Raw genomic sequence first — 18,617 nt, 5'->3', positions numbered from 1 at the left:
AGATAGAGCTACAGCTAAAAGCATCAGTTTTTGCATCAGGCAGACATGGTTCAAATTGCTAAACTGTCACTTACAGATTTTGGACAAACTCCCCAGTCTCTCAAAGCCTCGGTTTTCTCATCTGTGAAATGGGGGTAATGACAGCACTCGGTGCAAGAGTTGTGCGGGAGCAGCCAGAAGACATTGTCATATATGAGTCAAAGTGTGTCTGGCCAGCCCCCTCCCGTTGCTGTCCACACTCGATGCACTTTCTGTTCCCTGTGATGCTTGACGCACAATTCGGGCTCTTAATTTTCAAAAGCTGAGTGCAACCATAGGCAACAGAATTTGGAGACCGAGTTTCTCCAGCTTTCTTGACTCTATGAGGTGTGTCTGGACTAGGAGGGAGAGGCAAGAGAGAGGGCTACCTGAGAAGGGGCCCTGTCCCTGCCCACAGCCCAGTCCTCCCAGGCAGGCCAGATCTGGGATCTGTGACATAGAAAGCAGTGGCATCTGTGCCCTACATCTGGCAGGGATCCCAAGGAAGCAGTAGGACTCCAAAGACACACTCCATGGAACCTGCTAGAACTTCTTCCTGCCGAGAAAAATCCCCAAACAGTAAAGAGCCCCGGACAGCCCCCTCTTCTCTTGCATCCCTGTCATGGCACATGGCCTAGGGGTGCTATGTGTGAACTGACCTTTCGGGGTCATCAGCCACAGTGGCCTGGGGGAACTCTCCTAAGTGAGGGTGAGGCTAGTAGCCGGGAGACAGCCTGGGACTCATCATGCCCTCCTGTCCTCAGCCCCAGGTCAGCCTCTAGAACACTGACCCGACTACAGGGCGCCCTGAACTCGCTGAGATTAATTTCCAGATGGAATATGCAAAGTGAGCCACGCTCTGGGGTCACAAGTCCAATATCCTGCAAGGGGAAGTGGTCTCTGAAATGGAAATTATTTTCCATTTAGAGGAGTGGACCAAGTGACATTTCCAGCTTCCCCCACTCTGTAACCTGAGGTTTGAACGCAGACGTGGGCATGTGGGTGCCTGGCATCGTGCATGCTCAGGGCGTGTGGCTGTACGTGTGCAGTCTTTGCCACCCAAGGCTAACATTTTGGGCCACTCCATCGAGTCCAGAAGCAGATCATTTCTTCCCTGGGCCTGGAGAAAGGGCTCCACTGCCCCTTCCCGGGGCTTGCCCACAGGCTTATTCGTTCATTTGCTCCCCTGCCCATCCCACAGACTCCAGCAGCTGGATTCCCACCCTGGGACCCCTAAATATCAGGCTCTGCCACCTGCTACCCACAAAGGCCCCAACAGTGAACCTGCGCATCCTCGCTTCCCTCTTGTTCAGCCTTCTTCCTCCCTGCCTTCCTGCCTGCTCTCAGTCTCCCTCCATCCCCTCTTCCTTCCCAGCCTCCCCGATTCCCCTCTTTCCTCCTCTCTTCTCTCTCCATCCTTTCTTCCCACTTTTCCTCTTTTCTCTCTCTTCTCCTCCCTTCTCCTCTCTCCCACACTTCCTTCCTTGCTCTTGCTTGCAGCTTTCTCTCCCAGCTCTGTGTCTCTTACTCTCTGCATCTCTCTCCTCTCTTGCTCCCTCCTGGGGAGTTCCAGAAACATACCCATATATGGCCTCCGTGTCAAGGATCAGAAGTGATGACGTCACAGGAGAGCCAACGCTCCGAGATGCTCTCCGAAGTCAAGTCCGTAATTGACGCGGCCTGGAGGAAACCAGGATCGCGGCTTCCTCGGTGCAATCTTTAAACAGGAAATCTGAGATTCATAACATCTTATAGTTTGGCTTGCCATCATTGGTCATGCGATGGGCCCGAAATAAACTCCCTGCTTCAAAGGAGAGCGTTTCAGAACTGCCTGGCAGAGCAGCCAGAAGCCCAGGGCCAGGACTGAAGGCAAACTCAGGGAGCATGTTCTGAATTAAGACACTCAGGAAAAATCCTTTTTCTTACCCCTGAATTTTACCCTTGTTTCAGAGCCTAACAGGTAATGCATGCTTTCAACTTTCCTATGCAGAAAGACTGCTTGTCGGGCTGGGACTTAACCGCTGCGGTGTCTATTCATAGCCTCTTAGAGTCAAAGTATGTTTGTGTGTCTCCCTCTTTCTCCTATTCTCTTGAGTTATTAAAGCAGGCTGGTGACTTTTATTTTGGACTGGGGGCACAGAGAATCAGCCGTTTGCATGTACTTGTCCAATCTTCCGGAGGATTCTTGCTCAGAATATCATTCTACTGTGTACTTCTAAAAATGGCAATGCAGAAGGAGTTATCAATGATGCTATTGTTGGTTCTATAGGCCTTGGGCAATGTCTGTATCAAACAAATGACTTTCAGAAATGCTTTTAGGTTGAGGGAAGAGATATTTTCATGCATGGGGGTGTTAATTTCATGTGCCATTTATGGAGCGTCTATGGAACATCTATGTATGGGCAGGATTGTGTATATGTGTGTGTGTGTGGGGGGGGTGGTGATAGCAACCTTGGATGCCACGAGCTATATTTGCAATAACTTGAGGTTTAAGAGAGAAAATAGAATCTGCAAACAAAACTAAGATATCACGTAAAGAATGAAAAAGGGGCTGTGTGTGTAAACATGAGGACACGTTCAAGGAAGTGCTGGCCTTTGAAAAGATGGATGGATGTCTCAGGTGGGCAGAGAGTGGGTGGGACAGGGACTTCCAGCTGGAGGATCAGCTTGGGCAAAGGCAGACAAGCTGGGGTGGGTCTGGGGAGATAGTAGGGAGAGCCGTGTGGTTATAACAAAGAGTCAGGAGGTGAGAAGTGGTGGTGATGCTGGAAGGGGAAGTCGGGAATGGGGGTAGGGGTAGGAGATACTGCTCCCACCAGGCCAGGCAAGAGGATGGAACACATTCTGATTATTTTTGAGCAGAGGAGCAGTGGGGAGGATCTGACTTCAGGCAGCTCCTTGCAAAGCTAGGGGAAAGAGGAGGCAGGGAGGCAGAGACCCTTAGGTAAGTCATTAAGGCCTGAGTCAGGGCAGAAGTTGAGCCCCCAGCACAGGATAGAAGAGTTTGCCTCAACAATGGGAAAGTTTATGCACGAGGCAGCAGCTGAGGGAGTTCACAAGTGCCCAGGCAAAGCCAGCGGGGCCAGCGCACCAGCCATAGCCCCTGACCTCTGCGGTTGGAGGCCCGGGGCAGAGCGCAGTGGGGCAGCCAGGGCGGACTCCAGTCACTTCTGCAACAGTTGGACAGGTCCCGACAGCTGATGGCAGGCCTGTTTACAGCACAGCCCCCTCCAGGACTGGCTGCTGCCACCACCTGGCCGCCTTCCAGGTTGCATCATCCATTCGTGCACAAACAGTCCAGCCCACGAGGGCCTGGTAGTGGGGGAGGGCGTCACCTTCTTCCTCCTCCTTGGGGTGGGGACCGTGTGTGATCCACCCCTGGAGACCTGACAATGAATAAGAGCACTCGTACCCCTGAGCCTTCACTGAGCATTCACCGTGAGCCGGGCGCTGGCCCAGCGCTTGTGGTACTTCCTCTCACTGACTCTTCTCCTGGGCAGCATGAATTAGAGATGATGGTCACTCCCATTTCCCAAAGGTGAAAACTGAGGTCCCTAGAGGTTAAGGGTCTCATCTAAAGCCAGAGAGCTAGGAGGTGTTGGAGATGGGACTCAAATCCTGGCCTCTTAGCTGATGGGCCTCCAGTGCCCACAGCCTAAGCCATGGTCTCTGAGGTCCCCCAGGGAACCAGCACGGCAGTAAACAGACCCGTCCTGGCACCAATGAACCATCATAAGGTGCCATACAATGTGGACAAGCTGGATCCAAAAGAGTCTTCCCAGAGGAGGCACAAAAATATCCCTGGACCCGCCCACTGTCCTTCCACTGCTGAGCTGAAGAGGGTTAGGCTGCCCGGAGCGGGCAGCTGTCACAGGACTTGTTTATTTCTTTACTTCTCATCCTCAGCACCTTCTTTTGAACCAATTAATGCTTGGGAGTATAAAAGAGTTGTTAAGAGCTTTGTGGCCGAGGAAAACGTTTCGGGAAGGTGATGGTAATACAGAACTCATGCTCAGTCACTCAGTTCTGTCTGACTCTTCATGACCCTATGGACACTATAGCCCACCAGGCTCCTCTCTGCATGGGATTTTCCATACAGAAGTCAGGTGATTCCTAACCTGCCTGAATTGTTTCAAAAAAAGGAGACAGAAAAGAGGGGTAGAAAAGACAGAGAAAGTAGAGGGAGGAAAAGAAAAAGATTTAAGCAAAGGCAGGAGAACAAAAGCAAGCAAACAGACAATCAAAAAAAAAAAAACAAAAGGAGAAGGATCCTAGCTGATTTTGGAGTGATCTCGAAAAGATTTCCAGCCAGCCCTGCATGTGGTTAGGCTGGGTGAGGAGAGAGAGGGCTCTGGGAGGGCACCCCTGCCCACTTGAGGTTTTCTCTTCTGGAGCCTAGAGTTAGAGCTTCCAGAACATTCTACCACCCAGGGGTCAAGATGAGAAAGAGTCCATGTCCTCCGGGTGCCCAGAATAGGGCTGGGCAAGGCCGTACTTGGGCTTCCCAGGTGGCGCTAGTGGTAAAGAACCTGCCCGCCAATGCAGGAGACATGAGACGTGGGTTCGATCCCTGGGTGGGGAAGATCCCCTGGGAAAGGGCATGGCAACCCACTGCCTGGAGAATTCCATGGACAGAGGAGCCTGGTGGGCTACACTCCCTAGGGTCGCAAAGAGTAGGACACGACTGAAGCAACTTAGCATGCAAAGCCATACTTGGGCTGCATGCGAGGGCTGGAGCAACAGTGATCAGAGGCTCAGACCTACACCGGGGAGCCCGGCCCCTTCTCATCCCCAGCCCAGGCTTCTGGCACAAGGCAAAGCCTGGCATCCACTGAGCCCTGGGCAGAAACCGGGGCGGGGGTCTCGAGTACTCATACGTGCCAGACCTGTATGCGCCCAGCCGTTGCTGTGGGAAAAAGTGAGCAGGTGGGCCAGGAGGGGCATGGGAGGGGGCTAGCTGTGCCAGGACCAGCCCCTTCAGGGCTGGGAGGTAAGAGACACGTCCTCCACTTGGGAGGCTGAGCAGAAGGTGACCCACGGGACCTGGGGACTCAATAGCATGGGACCCAAATATATAAAATGGAAACTTGGCATTCACTGATGCTTTTCTTAGCTGGTGCTCATGGCCCCACCTCAGGCTGTGGGCCTTTGGGCCTGTGCAGAGTATGTGCTTCTCCTTGGAAAATGGAATATTTTCCAACAAAAAAGAGGAAAGAGGTTTTTCCCTCTTGTTTTTTCTTCTTCCCTGTCTCCCCCTCCCCCTATTTCTCTCCCCCTGTTTTGGGGGTAGCCTCTGCCCGCAGTTTGCAACAATCAATACATAATATTCTAAAACGTCATCAGGGTCCTAAGCCCTGGTAAGCGATTCATCCTGATTCAGGTTGGCAAGCGGTGCTCAGCTCGTTTAGGACAGTCTTGGACTCTTCTGTGTATGCTGGACACAGAGGGTCTGGGGGCATGGTGGCGTGGGAGCGGATGTAGCTTTGGGCACGTTCAAATCCCTGTTCGTCACCTCCTTCCTTGATGGCTTGGGCCGGTCGAACCCTGTCTCTGGGCTTCAGTTTCCCCTCCTGGGCTATGGGTCAGCAGTGGTCAGGTAACCGTCAACAGGTTACTCAGTAACAGGTCAGCTCAGTAACCTCCAACAACGCTCATGCAGCCTCAGAAATCTAGAGGCCTAGCTCCCGAGGGAAGCCAGGAGTGTGTATGTCACCTGCATCAAAGTTTCTGAGATCAGAAGAGCTGGGAGGGGCTTTAGAGCTTTAGAGTCTGAACAAAGGCTCAAATCCTAACAGCTGTGAGGCCCCAGACGCCAGCAGCCAGAGGCTTGTCAGCACTGCCGGTTGCAAAGGCCCACCCTGGGGCTCTAACCTGGGCCCCTCTGGGGGCCAAGCAAGATGGCCTGGATTCCACTCCCGCTCCCCCCAGGGCCAGGTCAGCCCTTAGCAGAGACTTCCAGACTAACCCCTGCCCACTGCCCTAAGCGTTCAGTGTCAGAGAGTCTGATGAAAACAGGGGCAGGGGGGCTCTCTACCACTTACAATCTGGGTCTCAGTCTCCCCATCTGGGCAATGGGAAGAATCCTCCCCCAGTGCAGGGGTCTTGAGAAAGTCAAAAGGTGCAGTGTGTGAAATTGGCCAGAAAATGGTGCAGGGACCCACAGCACCGGCTTTTTTTTTTTTCAGTTAGAGTGTAGTTGATTTATGATGTTTCAGGTGTACAGCAAAGTGATTCAGTTATACATGTATATTGGGTTGACCAGAAAGTTCAGTAGAGTTTTTCCATATCTGAATGAACTCTTTGGTTAACCCAATATATGTATTGTTTCAGATTCTTTCATTTATAGGTCGTTACAAGATATTAAATATAGCTCCCTGTACTATACAGAAGGTCCTGTTGTTCATCTGTTTTATACATAGTGGTATGAGCACCAGCCTTTTCTATGGTTTAGCTTTTAAAGCCTTAGGACCCGAGAAGGGAAGAGATGCTTTAATGTTTTACAAACAGGAGTCTCCAGCTAGAAGTGTTTCCTCAGATTTCCCAGGACCCCTCCGGATCTGGGGCAACAGCAGATCAGAAAGATTAAGCTTCATAAACTTACTGGGCTTCACAAGAAGTGGAGTTGAGAACCCTAGGGGCCAAGAAACAGTCCAGGCCAATTCCTCACTTCCTCATATGGCCCCAGGCTCACCAAGCAGTCAGAGGTTAGGACTGCCTCAGACTAAGGTCATGGAATGTTTGGGACGCCCTGGAATACATCGATAGACAATTATATACTTATATAACATATACGTATATACATTTATAATATATTAATATATGAAAGTGAAAGTGTTAGTTGCTCAGCGGTGTCTGACTCTTTGCGACCGCATGGACTGTAGCCTGCCAGGCTCCTCTGTCCATGGGATTCTCCAGGCAAGAATACTGGACTGGGTTGCCATTTCCTCGTCCAGGGGATCTTTCCGACCCAGGAATCGAACTCAGGTCTTCTGCATTGCAGCCATACTCTATCATCTGAGCCAAGGAAGCCCCCTTTGAATGTACACGTATGTGTGTGTGTTTATATATATATAGTCTTCAGTTTAACCTGGCCCTTTATTCAAAGCTTACAAAATGACTAAAATCTGTTGGTTACATGGGATGAGGACTAGGTGTGAAGTCAGAAGGTGTAGCCTCTGGTCTCTTTGTCAATTTTGAACTGCTCTTGCCTCAGTTTCCTCATCTGTAGAATGGGAACAAAAACACCCTCATCATAGATCTACCACGTGGCTCAAGCGGACAACGTTCAGGAGAGTGTAAATTAACTGCAAGGGGAGGCATTAGGGCTGTGGTTCTTGTTGCAGTGTCTGAAACACAGCGCTTTGCATAAGACCTGACTCAGACAGTCCACACTCATACCTAAAACACGTAAGTCGACCCTGCCTGAAACACTCATCCAGCCCTTACTACGTGCCATCCCTATTCCAGGAAATAAGTGCTCACTAGACACCCTCTATTGTTGTTTGTAGGCGGTCACCTAACACATGAATTCAAACCCAGGATTAGAAGGAGTGGGACGGGCTGTGGGTTCTTCCAAAGTTCCCAGGACAGTAGGTCATGTACGCAGGAAGGGAGGAGGCGGTGGGAGGGGCCCTGGGGAGTGAGGGATTTGGAAGTGGTGGGCAGAATCCATCCTGCACCCAGGCTGGGCTTGGGGAGGGCATGACGATCTCCCTCCTTCCCAAGCACTGAGCCCGTTACTCACCCCCGGGCCCGCCCAACAGGGTCCCACGGGGCTGCCTGGACTAATGTCCCTCCTGATCACAGCTGAGGGGAAAGCGGCTCACACAGAAACTGCCAACCGGGAAGGAGTTCCGGGTGACAGCATCCGGGCAGGAATGAGTCAGAGCAGAGAATCACAGCATCTCAGGAGCGTGGACTAGTGTTAGCAGGTTTTCCTGGGCCACTGGCCACGTGCTAAGTGGCCTGCTTCATGATTATACCTGTCACCTTGTTTCATCTGACTGTACCTCTGTAGACCAGATGCTGCTATGCCTCTATTTGACAGAAGGGCAAAGTGAGGCAGAAGGGGTGGGAGCAACCTGCTTCCCATGACACGGCCAGCTGGTGGCAGAACCGGCTTTGAACCCAGGCAGTCAGACATCTGCGGTCATGCTGTCTACCAAAAGCAGGGTCTTCTCACCATAGCTGTGCTTCCAAGGTTTGACCAATCATTCATTCACCTGCCCGTCTGACATTTATTAAGTACTTACTGTGTACCTGGCCTTGGGTTAGGTCCTTGGGTTATGGCATGAATATGACATGCCCTGCTCTATGGATGCCTCTGGACTCCCGAGGGAGCCAGGCCCACAGAGGACAGTCAGAGTACTAGGAGACGAGGGGTGCCCTTGAGGTAGCTCAGGGCTCCTCAGCCATCAGATCGGGGAGGCTTCCTGGTGGAGAAGCCACAGGAAGGCATCTGGGACAGATAGTGAGTGGACGAGGAAGGAAAGGGAAGGCAGATGAGCGGAGGGCTGGAAGTGGCTTATCTGGGCTCTTACCTTTGACTCAGGTCCCCAGCAGAGTGGGAGCTTGGTGCCCTGGAAGATGACTGCCAGGCCCTTTCCTGTCCCCGACACTCCCAGCCATGCTCCCAGCCCCAGTTTCTACTAAGACATCAAGAAGCCACTCTTCCCACCCCAAACAGCCACAAAGACACCACCCCATCTGTGGGAACCCAGGCCCCTGCCGGCTCCCAGGCAGACCCTGGCTGTCAGGGAGCCTGGATTTGTAGGGAGGGGAAGGAACCAGAGGAAGAAGGACCACTTTTCAAATGCTATTATTTAATCCTCACTTCAGTCTTGCAAGGGCCCATGTTTCTATGCCCATTTTACAGGTGTAGAAACTGAGGCCCAGCTTGGAAGAGCACCGACTGTGGATGGGCCAGGCATTGTGCTGAGTACTTGACTGTGTTAACACAAGAACCCCTGTCACAGCAACTGTTACCCCCATTTTACAGATGCCACCTAGGAGAGGTGGGGGTTCCCCTGGAGCCAATGTTTGGGGACCCACAAAGGAGGAAAAGAGGGCCCCTGGAAGCCTCGGTCTCCCCTATTCCAAGCTGGCTTTGGATGGGCCACGCTCAAACACTGCTTCCACCGCAGGCCCCCAGCTTGACTGGCAGGGCCCACTGCACTCTCACTTTCCCTGGGAAAGGGCTATTTTTATCTCAATCAGCCTCCCAGAGGGTCCTGTGAGACCGCCGGCCTCTTTCCTGGATGCAGGCCCAGAAGGTGGCCCAGCCCCCAAGCCAAGGCTGCAGAAATCAAGCTGAGCAGCACGAAGATGGGGAGAAACTGAGGACAAGAGAGGGGCAGGGCATCACCCAGGACCTCACCTCCTCACCGCCACCCCCCACCCCCCCCGTCACTCTGCCATGAAACAGGTGCTCTTATTAAGCCCATTGTAGGGACACCACCCTCATGGCAGAAAGTGAAGAAGAACTGAAGAGCCTCTTGATGAAAGTGAAAGAGGAGAGTGAAAAAGTTGGCTTAAAGCTCAACATTCAGAAAACTAAGATCATGGCATCCGGTCCCATCACTTCATGGGAAACAGATGGGGAAACAGTGGACACAGTGGCTGACTTTATTTTGGGGGGCTCCAAAATCATTGCAGATGGTGACTGCAGCCATGAAATTAAAAGACACTTGCTCCTTGGAAGAAAAGTTATGACCAACCTAGATAGCATACTAAAAAGCAGAGACATTACTTTGCCAACAAAGGTCCATCTAGTCAAGGCTATGGTTTTTCCAGTAGTCATGTATGGATGTGAGAACTGGACTATAAAGAAATCTGAGTGCCAAAGAATTGATGCTTTTGAACTGTAGTGTTGGAGAAGACTCTTGAGAGTCCTTTAGACTGCAAGGAGATCCAACCAGTCCATTCTAAAGGAAATCAGTCCTGAATATTCATTGGAAGTACTGATGCTGAAGCTGAAACTCCAATACTTTGGCCACCTGAACTGACTCACTGGAACAGACCCTGATGCTGGGAAAGGTTGAAGGCAGGAGGAGAAGGGGACAACAGAGGATGAGATGGTTGGATGGCATCACCGACTCAATGGACATGAGTTTGAGTAAACTCATGTTTACTCAAACCTGAGTTGGTGATGGACAGGGAGGCCTGGTGTGCTGCAATCCATGGGGTCGCAAAGAGTCGGACATGACTGAGCGACTGAACTGAGCTGAACTGAACTAAACAGGTAGAGTAACTGAACTTCTAATAACAGGCAAAGCTGTGATTTGAACCCAGCCAGTGTCCCCAGAGGCTGTTCCCTAACAGCCCCTCAGGCTAAGGCTGAGGAGTCCCACCCACCTCGGGGAGACACCCCCGTGTCCTTGGCAGCAGCCCTAGCCTATGATGGGGAAGCCCAGTGACGGGGAAGCAACCGGGCATCTCAGGCTTCCACACCAACAGCCGGGTCCAGTGCTAGGCCCGCTACGCCTGCGCCCTCTTAATTCTACCACCACCTCCTCACAACAGTCCTTACCAGTGACTCTGTTTTTGCACATGAGGCTTCTAAAGGTGGGGAACTTACTCAAGGCTGAGGATCACCCAACCAAGTACTAACCAGGCCGAGATCAGATGAGATTGGGCTTGTTCAGGGTGGTGTGGCCGCAGACAGACTGAGGATCTCAATGGGAAAATCAAGAGATGTCAGGTCCCACAGCGAAAATGGGGAAGCTCCTCTCCTTCAAGAACCTTCAAGGTCAACCCCCATCTGGGAAACTTCCCCTGCATGGGCTGAGAGCCTGACACCGTGCCCACTGTGCAGATGTCAGGCTGGAGGAGGATGGCAGTATTATCCCTGCCTGCTCACAACCCCATGAGTGCTGCTTACCTGGATCCGTGTCCCTGAAATTCCCAGAAGGAGCACTGGCTTTGAGGTAGGAAGCTTGGGCTCCAAAGCCCTATGTTCCAGCTGCCTGTCCTCATGCAAACCTTTCCCTTCCCCTTTCTGAATCGTAATTGCTTCATCCATCATACCCATGTGTGGGTATCAAGTACGTAGGGACATCAAGTCCTTGTGGAAGGCTCGAGGATGCATAAGATTTAGTAAGTTAATTCAACAAAAAACGTTCTTACTTTCTAGGGCTGTTGTCAAGGCAATGTCATGAGATAAATGATAAAAGGGAAAGTCTCTGGATGCATCTCACCCATGGGGGTGGGGGATGGGGGATTGGGGAGTCTGGCATTAGTTGCCGGAGATGGCAGCTCCAGGTGAGCATCACCTAGCTGCCCTCGCCTTCCTAGAAATCTGGTCAGGGAAGGGGTGCTCGCTGGAGCTGGGTGCTGTCCAGGTGCCTCTGAACCACCCACACCAGGCTGCAGAGCCAATGGCTATCTTGGGGTGAAGGACTGGAGGGGTCTCCTCCCCACTGCCCGCACCTACCCAGCATAGGTATGGCTTCCACAACGTGGTGAAGTGGGTTGTCTTGTTCCCATTTTTACTGATAAAGGAGCTGAAGCCCAGAAGGGGAAGTGACTTGACCAAGGTCACAAAACTAGTAAGTTGAAGAATTGAAACTAGACCTAGAGTTCCTGACTCTCAGATCTGAGATCCTTCTACTCCTACCTGAGTCCCTATTCCCCCTGCTAAGCTCCATACCTATGGAGAATTTGTTGACGTGGCCATAGGGACCCCCAGGGACAAAGAGTTTGGGCTTCACTAGCACAGAGCTGACCAAACACCTCAATGCGCTGCAGAAATTTTAGAACAGGAAGAGCCCTTGGAAGCCTTCTAGCCAAAACCCTCCTTTTGCAATGGGAAAACTGAGACCCAGAGAGGGACAGGGATGTGGCTGAGGTCACACAGCACTTGAGCATCAACTTGGAGACTATAACTCAGGTCTCTGACTCTTAGTCCAGTGCTCTTCCCCCTTGCCACTGGCCTGGAGCAGAGGTATGCCCTCAGGTGGAGGCATCAAAACATTAGGCCAGGCACTGGGCGTCAGTACTTCCGGTCAGGTAGCACCACAGTTATTGAGTCTCTGCCTTGTTCCAAGTCAGGGGTAGAGCTGGACTCCAGGCCTGGAAAAGCCAAGGCAGGGACCTTAGGCACAGGGTAGCGAAGGAGGCGTGGGAAGCAGGGTCTGGCCCAGATGGCTGTGGGGACCACCTGGCTGCATAGTGCCAGTGACAGAGGGCAGGATCTAGTCCATCCCACCATTTAACAGATAGAAAAACCAAGGGCCCAAGAGAGGAAGATGCTCATGGCTGAGCTGGGAAATTTACCCAAGTCTCTTTGATTCCCAGTCTTGAGCTATTTATACAATAAGCAAAACTGATGTTGCTGCTGCAAAATAATAATAATGGTAGAGGTAGGAGATCAGGTGGAACTTCATAGGCCAACAGTTGTTACTCTTAGGGCTGTGACAGTAATTGTGTGTGTGTGTGTGTGTGTGTGTGTGTGTGTGTACATTCAGTAGCTAAGTCATGTCTGAGTCTTTGGGACCCCATGGACTGTAGCCTTCCAGGCTCCTCTGTGCATGGGATTTCCCAGGTAAGAATACTGAAGTGGGTTGCCATTTCCTTCTCCAGGGATCATCCCAGATCAGGGATTAAATCCAGTCTCCTGCATTGGCAGGCAGATTCTTTACCACCGAGCTACCATGTAAGCCCCGGTGACAGTCATGAGAAGAATACCTACCAAGGACTCAGCCCGTGTCCTCATCCCTTGCCCCTCCTCCACCCCGGACGGTGCTCCCCTGCCCGACTTGTGCTTTATCACTGCTCATTCTGCCAAGTGATGGCTCCCAGTCCCCTGTGGAGCTCTTAGAAGAAGAGTGATACCCAGGCCACACACCAGAATCCAGCGATTCTGACGTAATGGGTCTGAGATGAGGTCCAAACACAATCCTTTATAGAGAACCAATTTTATATACTTTTAAAGTAGATATATTATTGTGGTATAATGTACTCACAGAGAAGCGTACAGATCACTTGAATGGCTCCAAGGATTCAAAGAGAACCAACCAATAGTAAACCACTTAGATCAAGAAATACAAGGGACTTCCCTGGCAGTCCAGTGGTTAGGACTTCCGCATCCAATGCAGAGGGTGCAGGTTCGATCCCTGGTCAGGGAACTAAGACCCCACATGCCTCAGGGCCAAAAAGCCAACACATAAAACAGAAGCAAAATTGTAACAAACTCAATAAAGACTTTAAATGGTCCTCATAAAAAAAAAGTCTTAAAAAAATACTGTGTGACTGGCCCCCTTCATGGTCCTTCTCACTTTGTTAACTCCTAAAGGTAACCACTCTCCATTGCCTGTTCTTGAACTTTATACAAATTGAATGGTGTGTGTATAGTCTTTATTATCCAATTTCTTTTGCTCAGTTTGGCTCATGAGACTCATCCTGTTATTGAGTACAGCGGCGATTTGAGTGTTTCAATGATGTATACTATCTGTCACGTGAATATACCACAATGTAGTAATCCATTCAAATGCTGATAGACATTTGGGGAGTTTCCACGGGGGTTATTATGAACAGTGCTGCTATGGATATTCTTGAACTTGCCTTTTCGTACACAAGTCTCGGACATAGAGCCTGGAGTGGGGATTTGAGGGTCAAAGGAAATAAATATGCTCAGCATTAGCAAATGCCATCCCATTTTGACACTCCTGCCAGGAGTAGGGAGCATCCTGGTTTCTCCGCATCCTCTCTAACCCTCATCATTTCCCATCTTCTCTTGAGCCATTCTGGTGGGTATATTGCGGTATTACATTGGAGTCTTAATTTACATTCTCCCCAAATACTTAGGAAGTAAAGTGCCCTTACCTCTGGTGGTTGGCCATTTAGCTCTTTTCTTTGTGAAGTGCCTGGCATAGACTTTTGAGTATCAGTTATCTAGAGCCACAAGAATCCTACATAACACAGCACCCCCAATAAGAATTCATTCTCAGGAACTCCTTGGTGGTCCAGTGGTTAGGACTCCATGATCTTAACGAGGAGGGCAGGGGTTCAATTTCTTGTTAGGGAACTAAGATCCCACAAGTTATGTGGTGCAGCCAAAACAAGAAAAAAAAAAAAAAAAAAAAGAGAGTTTATTCTGGTATTCTGCGTCTGCAGGTCGATGGGCTGATCTAGGCCAGGCCAGGCTGGGCTACTCAGCTTCAGGCTGCAGGCCCACTGGACACAGCTCCTCTATGCAGGTTGGGCTAAGGCTGCCCCAAGTGGGTTCACTCTGGGGCCCAGCTAAGGGGCAATGGCTCCAGGGGGAGTCCTGGAGCTGGCAGAGGAGCGAGTGCCACTGCCCATGCGCGTGTCAACTGGCTGCTTATCATGTCCACCAATATTCACAGGCCAGAGCAAGCTACAAGGCCAAGCCCAAACTCCGCGGGGAAGGACAGGGGAACAATCTGCCTTCGAGGGGAAGAGGAAGGTGAATATTTGCTGAGCAAACCAAATTACAGCCCTGGTATTTTGCATATTTTTTTAAAAGACCTTATATGACTCCAATCTTCAATCAAGGCTCAGAATCACTGACCTAGAGTCACACTGCATGTCAGCCAGTCAAAACAAAAGTCAGGCCTAGCTGATTTGGCCTCATTTCCTTAAAGCAGTTGACTCAAGCAAAGTCCATTTCACCTTTAGGCTTTTTTTTTTTTTTTTTTAAGAAGACAGTCCCTGGAATTAACATGGCAAGTGATTTTAATGACTGATTTTTAACTAGAGCATATGATTCATCTCTAATAATCTCAACTCTAATACAGGGCAGAGAAGTGGGGAATAAGGTGTTGTGGATAATTGGAAGGAAGGAATGTGAACACAGTTGTGTAAGTGCTGTGACGGCAGGGATTCTGTTGTTGGTATCGTTGTTATATCACCAATGCTTAGAAGAATGCTCAGTAAATAATCTCTCAATTAATGATGCATGCATACATGCATAAATAGGCTGTCTGGGATGGAAAAATAAACCGTGGATGAGTGGATGGTTGGTTGAATACATAGATGTATAGGTGGCTGAATGTATAAATGACTGGGTGGGGGACAGAAATACATCAGAGGTTAAATAGTGGAGAGATGGGTGAATGACTGGATGGTTGGATAGACAGATGAGTGGATGGATAGGAGCATGGATGGTTGGATGGATAGATTATTAGAAGGTTGGACAAATGGATGGTGAGGTGAATGAATGGGAGGGTGAATGGATAAATGAGTGGGTAGGTGGACAGCTAGATCCAACAGAGGATGAATAATTGGACAGGTGGGTAGTTGGTTGGATGGATAGTCAGGCTGGCAGACTGATGAATAGAGGAGTGGATGGATGGATGGATGGATGGATGGATAGGTGAATGGGTGATTGGGTAGATCATATGACAAAACGAAAGGATGAAACATGATTGTGTGATTGCTGCAAGAAAGCATAGCCTTCCCTGTGTCTAAACACAGCTACTTTCCAAACTCTTAGTTACCACGATGGCTTTGATCTCCTCACAGAGTTTTCTGGTTTGATGCTTGCTCCTCCCTGCTGAGTGTCTTCTGGAGGCGGAGGTGAGGCGTGGAAGAGGATGGCCACTGAGATCAGTGCTCGGGGCAGACCGCGCGCCATTGGGCAAGAGGAATACAACCTGTACAGCAGCCTGAGCGAGGACGAGCTGGTCCAGATGGCCATTGAGCAGAGCCTGGCTGACAAGACTCGGGGCCCAACCACCACTGAGACCACTGTGCCCACACGTGTCAACCGTGAACCCGCCCACTTCTATCCATGGACCAGGTGAGCAAGGGGCATCCAATAGGGTGCAGATCCCAAACACTGTTAACCCAAGACCACAGTAGCCTGGTCTCTAAGCTGTATTTTCACACTGTAATGACTTACAGTTGTTATCTAAGCTTACTGAGCTCTGAAGGTGCCAGGCACTGCCCTGGGTGCTCTACGCACTTTGCCTCATTTTATCCTCTTAAGGACCTTCTAGGAATCTCTGTGCTATATTCCCATTTTAGAGATGAGGAAACTGAAGCTCAGGGCTGAGTGACTAGTCCAGGGTCACACAGCTGGCAGATTGTGTGGCAGACATTGAACCTATCTGGTTCCAAAGCCCATAGCTTAGTCTTGCATCACTGGCTTTATGATTGGATGCAGTGGAACTGAGGTGCTGAATCTGGCGAGTTTACAACCCTATCTATGCTGTCTCCCTGGAAATACATGTCTGAGAAGCAGTAATATTTGCCTGGCAAAGCCATCTTGCCTTCTGTTCTGGCTCCCCCGTCTCGATATGACCTCATCATCCCATTAGCTGGACCATCTACAGCAGCGCCAGGTTGCATCAGTAGAACTATGATGTGGGCCTCAACTGTAATTTCATAGATGCAATTTGACTATCCCAAGAGCCACACTAAAAAGTAAAGAGAAACAGATGAAATTAATTTGTATCTAAAATACTATCATTTCCAAATGTCATTAATATGAAGCTTACAAATGAGATATTTACATGCCCTTTCCTTTCAAGTCTCTAGAAGTTAGTGTGTATTTTACGTTCACAGCCCATCTCAATTCAGACTAGCCACATCTCAAGGGCTCACTAGCCGTACGTGGCTACATGCTGGACATGTAGCATGTCCAGAGACAGATCTAGACACCTACCCCCTTCATAGGAAATGAGAGGCAGGGAGGTAATTAGGATCTTAAAATGGCACTGGATCTTATAATGCTTTTAGAAAAGAAGCATATACATTTTTAAAAATGCTTTTGCTCAGCATGGAGTCCAAGTCAAGTGTGTATTTGCAGGAATTTTTAAAATTTTTACTTTTATTATTATTTTTTAACACCAGAAACATTTTGTAATGGGGTATAGCCTATTAACCATTGGGGTATAGCTGTGATAATTTCAGGTGAACGGTGAAGGAACTCAACCATACATATACATGTGTCCATTCTCCGTGGGGATAGGAAGTGATATAACACTGTGTGGGTGTTACCTTGAGGCATGGGCCTCAAATCTTATTGTCTTCAACAGCCAGTTGACTTCCTGTGTGACCTCGGGCAAGTTACTTAACCTCTCTGAACCTCAAACAATAATAGTAATAACAGCAGCAACAATAAACAGGCTTTCTGATGCCCAGAACCAGTGGATAGGGATGAAGGTGGGTGATGGTACACCTTGACCCTGTCCCCTGATGAAAGGGTGACTTTGGCCTTTTGGAGGCTAGACCACTTTTGCCAGGCAGGCTGAGCAAAGGCCTGGGATGCCCACCACTCAGGCGTCCCTTCCCTAAAGGGGCAGGCAGGCATAAGGAAGTCCCATCCTGGGACTCAATCTGAAATGCAGAAGTCCAAAGCCAAGATTGTGGTGGCTCATGTTCTAGAAGCCCTGGTTCCTGTTCTGGCCGGTTCAGCCTAAGTCAGACCACACATTCCTCTTTCTCAGGGGGATCAGATAGAGAGAAGAGCATCCTCCCCTCATCCTAGCTGCAACACAAACCATGTAACCTGGGTCCACCTCTGCAGCCTTCTCCTCAGTGTGGGAACCACCCCCAGGAGTCCTGGGGACCCTTGAAAATATTAGCACTGGGCCCTGACCTCCTTCTTCTTCTTAGGGTAGGAAGTAGAGGCCCACTGTGGGGTGTAAACATTTATCCTGAGAAAAAACCTCTCACACAGCAGGGAAAGGACTTATGCGGGGCCACGTGATCCTCACCTAAGACCCAGGCAGAGTCGTGCAGGGCAGGAGGACTGAGCCTGCCTCTCCGCACCCTGGAGGTGACCTGCGGCCGCCTGGGTTCTGTTCTGCCCTTTCGTCTCTGAAAGGAGGCAGAGCTGCTGGGAAAGCAAGTCCCTTTCATGGGATTTTTAATGAAATTCTCCTCTCCTGCCCTGCAAGCTCAGCCCACAGGCGTTCACCTGACCCTGAGAGAAGCCACAGAAGGTGGTGGATGTCTCGGGGTCCAGTTTACATGTGACAACACAGGCGCCCCGCAGGTCCAGGACCCAAACCGAGGTCTGACCCGCCCTGAGTTTCAGACACTTAGCCAGCTGTGCTGATGCTACAGAGGCCTCTGTTTCCTGTCCCTCCTCCACTTCCAAGGGCCTCTTCCCCACTGAGATTTAGGGTCCCACCCCAACCAGAGACATATGGACTTGCGTTCAGACACAGCCTGAGAGTAAGTATAGGGCCCAAGAGAGTCCTTGAACACATTTATCCCCGAATATCACCATGTCCATCTAAGTGCACCCACAGCATGTCTAGAAGGCGGGCGTCACACATGTCCTCAGAGGCTCCCCGTGACCAGCCCCTCTTCATCTTTGAGCAGACTCCCCGACCAAGCAGGTTGCATTTTTACTTTCCTGGCTGTTTACTTCGCTGCCCTGACAATGACTTACAGCTTCTATCTTTTTATTTCTGCTGTTCACCTGTGAACTCCTTGAAGGCCGGAGCCTCACTTGTCTTCCTTCCTGTGAGGCCCCATGTCTAGCACATGGGGCTTGACCTGTGGCAACACCGCAGAGCTCTTTGTAGGCGGATGAATGGGTGAATGCAGACCTGAGTGAGGCGGTGGCTGATTAGACTGGAAAGAGAAGTGGGTGTAGAGTGGGTTTGGATCCTTCCTCTGTCACT

The 18,617-nt window shown here is 50.3% G+C and overlaps 2 protein-coding genes across 3 annotated transcripts in view; one reads left to right on the top strand and one right to left on the bottom strand.

The window, feature by feature from the left end:
* The window catches only part of CCDC197 (coiled-coil domain containing 197), a 38,004-nt gene extending 36,274 nt beyond the window's left edge, over positions 1–1,730 (bottom strand). The window contains exon 1 of one of the 2 annotated variants that reach the window (XM_055556527.1): positions 1,600–1,730. Coding sequence is in view for 1 of the 2 variants with exons in the window: in XM_055556526.1 (XP_055412501.1) it covers positions 1,600–1,603 (4 nt within the window). In the remaining variant the exon portion in view is untranslated. The remainder of the gene's footprint in view (positions 1–1,599) is intronic. The other variant, XM_055556526.1, reaches the window with a different exon arrangement.
* Positions 1,731–1,750: 20 nt separating this feature from the next.
* The window catches only part of ASB2 (ankyrin repeat and SOCS box containing 2), a 48,101-nt gene continuing 31,234 nt past the window's right edge, over positions 1,751–18,617 (top strand). Inside the window, exons 1-2 of the mRNA XM_055556525.1 lie at positions 1,751–1,978; positions 15,502–15,778. Of these exons, the coding sequence (XP_055412500.1) occupies positions 15,573–15,778 (206 nt within the window). The 5' untranslated portion in view covers positions 1,751–1,978; positions 15,502–15,572. The remainder of the gene's footprint in view (positions 1,979–15,501; positions 15,779–18,617) is intronic.

Source organism: Bubalus kerabau, chromosome 19 (assembly GCF_029407905.1).
Source record: "Bubalus kerabau isolate K-KA32 ecotype Philippines breed swamp buffalo chromosome 19, PCC_UOA_SB_1v2, whole genome shotgun sequence".
Classification (NCBI taxonomy): domain Eukaryota; kingdom Metazoa; phylum Chordata; class Mammalia; order Artiodactyla; family Bovidae; genus Bubalus; species Bubalus kerabau.
This window is presented reverse-complemented; position numbering and strand designations above follow the sequence as displayed.